Here is a 4,837-nt window from a genome sequence, read left to right on the forward strand (position 1 = left end):
GTAGGATATAATACAATAATATTTTACGTTCATTGGTTTTGTATATACATAAAAAATGCTTCTCCCTGGTTTTCACTGCAACAACCAGGAACACTTATGTTTGGGAATTCTTTAATTTATTTGAAAAAATTATTATTAGAAATAACCCTGTTTCTGTACAGTTTGTATGGTGAAAGAGGGTAAAATGCCAAACTGTGTTTCCAATTGTGTATGCAGCAGACTAGCCAAGTGCAGAATCTATAAAAAAAAGTGCAGCAAGCTAGCAGAAACTAAGCTGTCATAAAATTTAAAAGGAGCAATGAAATTATAAACCAGATAATGGTCTACAGCAGGGGTGTCGAACTCCAAGCCTCGAGGGCCGGTGTCCCGCAGGTCTTAAATCTCACCCTGGGTCAACACACCTGAATCAAATGATGAGTTCATTACCAGTACCTTTCATAAGAACTTCAAAACATGTTGAGGAGGTAATTAAGGCATTTAAATCAGCTGTGATGGATCAAGGACACATCTAAAACCTGCAGGACACCGGCCCTCGAGGCCTGGAGTTTGACACCTGTAAAATCAAATCATGCTGTGGTTTCAAGACATTTAGAATAACTTCATCGTGGTTTTGATCCAGTACAGTTGTCCCTCTGAGACAAACGAGTAGACTCCAGGTTTTTTAATGACACCACAATCCTCTCCAAAAGAAGTGACTCCAACCAGCGCTCCATCACACAACAGCGGCCCCCCTGAATCCCCCTGCAGCAAGAACAAACACATGACAGTGTTTCAGGTGTTGAGCTGAATGAACATTTACTTCAAACAAGGAAAAATACATGGATTCTTCATACGTACCTGACAGGTATCAGCGACGTTTGTACCATCTGAACCAGCACATATCATGTCATCAGTGATAACAGGGCCGTGGTTGTAATAATCACGAGAGTTGCACGTCTGTCTGTCCACCACAGTCACATTGACAGACATGAGGACGTCTGATGTTTGGTTGTTTTCAGTTACTCCCCATCCGGCCACCAGACACGTGCTGCCAGCTGCCGGGTCTTTCACAGTGTCGCCAAACTCGAGCCACTGCACTGCCCTGGTTTTCCTCACCGGTTCTTTAAGCTGAAAAAAAGTTAAAAAGAATCTCAGATATTGGTGATGAATCTCTCCACATTAACTACATTAAATAAACAGATATTTGCTAAAGAGTTGTAGCACCACTCATTTATTTCTAATATTTTGCTTGGAAAATATGAAGTATGTGCAGTGCTGAGTTGAAACATGTCTATAAAGACATGGAAAAACATTTTATATTTTAAAAAATGAAATTAAGTTTTAGTTAAGTAAGCAAAACCTGAGTTGGCTGTAGGAGGTACAGCAGGTTATCTACTAATAGGATGGTTTGGTGTTTGATCCCTGGTCTCTCCAGTCTGCATGTCAAGATACTGAACCCCACGATGCTCTCTGATGCTACGTTAGAGTGTGAGTGTGTGCGAGTGTTAGAAAGCACTTAAGCACAGAAAGATGTGTTTGGGTGAATAAGCCATGTTGTGTAACGCTCTGAGTGCTCAGGTAGAGCAGAAAGGTGCTAAATAAGAAGCAGTGCATTTACATCGTTTGTATCGGTTGTGGGCAAAAGACCTGCAACTGACAAATAACGGCTATCTCATCATCTCATCATCATCATCATCATCAGACCCTGATATATCACCTTACCTTCAGCAACATGAGGTCATTGTCGTGCTTTGCACAACAGTAGCCAGGATGAGGAAAACTTTTCTCGACGAATCGGAGTTGCTTGGAATATTCGTTTTTCGTTCTGGAGTGGGCTCCCAGCATCACCCAGTAACTCCTGTAAAAGAAAAAACACAATCTGGTGATGAAGGTTTACATATTTAAAAGGTTAACAGCGGCTTCTAAAACAGTCATCATAGTTCCTTATTATTGTGTATTACTACATATGGCTGGGTTATAGCTGTTACTGAGCTTTGGGTGAATCTGCGTTATTTTTTCTTCAAGCTGAATGAAGAAATTAAAATGTACAGAAAATGTTTTAGATGAAGAAATGTATCAAATGTTTGATGTGTATGTCGCTGTGGCTTCTGTGTTATTTTAAGTGAGTGCAACACTTCTTTCCCCCGCAACAAACATGGAAGGAAAAAAATGAAGATGAACTTTTGCAAGACCTCGCAAAAGTAGGTGTGTCCTTTGTGGCCCATCCTATCCCAGAATTCATAGCGCAGCCCAGCCAATTCCAGTTTCCAACAATGGTGGCAGCTACTTAGTTTTAATATTATTCTTTCTGGGTCACAAAATAAAATTTTAAGATATTTTCAGGAAAAAATGTAGCTGTGTAAACTTCAAATATCTGATTGGTTTATCAAGACATCACATATTTGTAAAAAGTGCTCCGATGTTTTCGTAGTCGTCTGTTACCCACCCGCTGCGCTCGATAGCTGACTGGGAGGTCGAGGCCCAAAGAGACGGCGAGAATACCGCACTCCCGGCACACTGTGCCTCGACCTCCCTGTCAGCTTCCTTCTGGCGGCCTCCGAAGGATGTGGCCTAAGATTTTGAGAGATCCCGAGATCTCACAAAAGTAACTCAGGATCTCGCAAAATTTTATTTTCATTTATTTTCCTCCCATGTCCCTCACAGGGCTCCGTACTTTCCTTGTTATTCCATCACAAATAACATTTTCTAGAACACCTCTGTAAAACAAATAAATCTATGAACAAGAATTCAACTTTAAATATTCTTTATATTCATTCTCTCCATTAAATTTTATTAGCTTTGCATGCATAATTATAGCAGTGTGTATTATTTTGACTGTGGAAGAGAAGCAGCTGAGCTTCTCTCCAATGACTGGATGAATGACCATTTCTCTAAAGAAGAGGCCAGTCATGGCTTACAGAAAGCACATTTCTGCTGCTCTGGCCCTGATCTCATTCTTTCAGTAACTACCCAGAGCTCGTGACCACAGGTGAGGGTAGTGACCTCTGGGTAGTTACTGAAGGAATAATAGTCATTGAAAATAAATACTGCATTATTTTTAAAATAAGGTCTCAGATTCTTACCCAGTGCAGTGGGCAGCTGTCAGCACCCACTGTGGATGGATTAATGTCCCTCCACACATATAATTAGCCACACTTCTCACATAAGCCATGTAAGGCAGTGAGTGTGGCTCGACTTCCTTCCCATTAATAATCTCAGACCCACGACCTGAAACAGAAACAAAATATCAGGACACATAAATCAGCAGATGAGTGAAATGGACTGGTTCTTATATAGCGCTTTTCTACTCTGTCTGATCACTCAAAGCACTTCATACAACTAATTCATTCACTTAAGTATCTAACATTGATACTACGGAGAGCAACATGGGGTTAGAATCTTGCTCAAAGCTATTTGGCATGCAGACTGGACCAGCCTGGGATCGAACCGCCAACCTTCAGTAACTGACCTGCTCTGCCACCTGAGCTATAGCCACATTGAAGATATCAGCAGTGTGACGTTGCATTATGCTCGTTTACATGAAGATTAAAAATGTCAATAAGTAAATTAAATTACAGTGGAAATTACAGAGCACCCAGAGAGCTGCCCAGCCAGGCAAGATAAACTTTACTTGTCACGATGAGACTTCTACCCCGTCTGTCAGTCCCTGCATCCCTAAATGTCTCCAGTTGTCCGGAGTTCTGTCTCCTTGGTGCATTTAAACCCCTGTTCCTCCCTGTCCTCGTCCTCGTCGTCTGTTGTCTTCGTTTCCGTTATCAGTCATCATAATTTTACCATCTCTGTGCAAGTCTGCAAATTTCTTTATTAAATCATAAGATTCTTAAATTCATCAAGTCTCTCTGTGCCTGGGTCCTCGTCACAAAACATGACATCACTGTTTTGTGCATTTTAACACAATTTAATCCCACATTTGTGAAAGAAAAGCAAAACACTTTTTTAAAGTCTGTAACAAAACCATCAAATCTGATCAAGGTTATTTAAATGGATTGGAATAAAAAAATACATATCCTAACCTTAATTACTGCGGGAGAATAATGAGTGATGCTCACAGTGAGTAAAAAGTAAACTGAGTGCATTTTTTGGACAGAGATTCATTGTTAATGTATATGTATAATATAATACAGATACATAAAAAATACACTCCAATAACAGAAGAGTCCTTGAAATGTACAAAATATATCTTAGATATATAAAATATATGTTAAAATATTACATCTCAACCACGTACTGTATGGTTTTTATATTTTTATTGTGTCACACAAACAGCAAATATTGTCCAAAAAAAGTAAGTAAAAACTGAGTGGAAAACATCACTCACCTGGCTGGATGATGGAGAGGAGCACACATGAGATGAGAAGACTGAAATTCTTCAGGCAGGACATTTCTTCTTCCCTCTCTTTGATCAGACGCTGAATGCACTGAAACTCACTGTGATGCTCAGCTTTATATGTTCAGCTCATAGGATGTGGTCTGACCGTGGAAACGAATGAGTCAGCAAAACAAACACATAAACTTAAACCTTCAAATCTATGGTCATGAGTATCAGTAATATCTACACTCCCCCCTCACAACATATGCGTTTAATTTGTGAAATATACTTGGATACTTATAACTATAACTTATTTATTCAAATTGCAGGAATGTCTTAAAGACATAAAGACTTGAATGGCCACTAATGTCACGGTGAGTAGGATGAGCCGTGTGGAGAAAAATAAAGGAGGATCCAAATGCAGGCACGCGTGGAGGAGGTTTATTGTAAATATAAAACACAAGTAGAAAACAGCAAACAGAACTAAAGCTAAACTATACTGGGAACAAGTAAACGCCGAAAGAGAGG

The 4,837-nt window shown here is 39.8% G+C and overlaps 1 protein-coding gene across 1 annotated transcript; it reads right to left on the reverse strand.

Annotated features, from left to right (window-relative positions):
* Nucleotides 1–553: 553 nt before the first annotated feature.
* LOC102215241 (granzyme K-like) lies at nt 554–4,402 on the reverse strand. Its single transcript, XM_005753962.1, has 5 exons — nt 4,319–4,402; nt 3,063–3,207; nt 1,702–1,837; nt 838–1,107; nt 554–741 (listed from the first exon to the last, which is right to left on the reverse strand). Exons 1-5 carry the CDS (start codon nt 4,380–4,382, stop codon nt 589–591), a joined length of 768 nt encoding a protein of 255 aa, XP_005754019.1. The 5' UTR covers nt 4,383–4,402; the 3' UTR covers nt 554–588.
* Nucleotides 4,403–4,837: the final 435 nt, after the last annotated feature.

The sequence above is a fragment of the Pundamilia nyererei genome, unplaced genomic scaffold, assembly GCF_000239375.1.
Source record: "Pundamilia nyererei isolate P.nyererei 1_Seehausen unplaced genomic scaffold, PunNye1.0 scaffold00488, whole genome shotgun sequence".
Lineage (NCBI taxonomy): Eukaryota > Metazoa > Chordata > Actinopteri > Cichliformes > Cichlidae > Pundamilia > Pundamilia nyererei.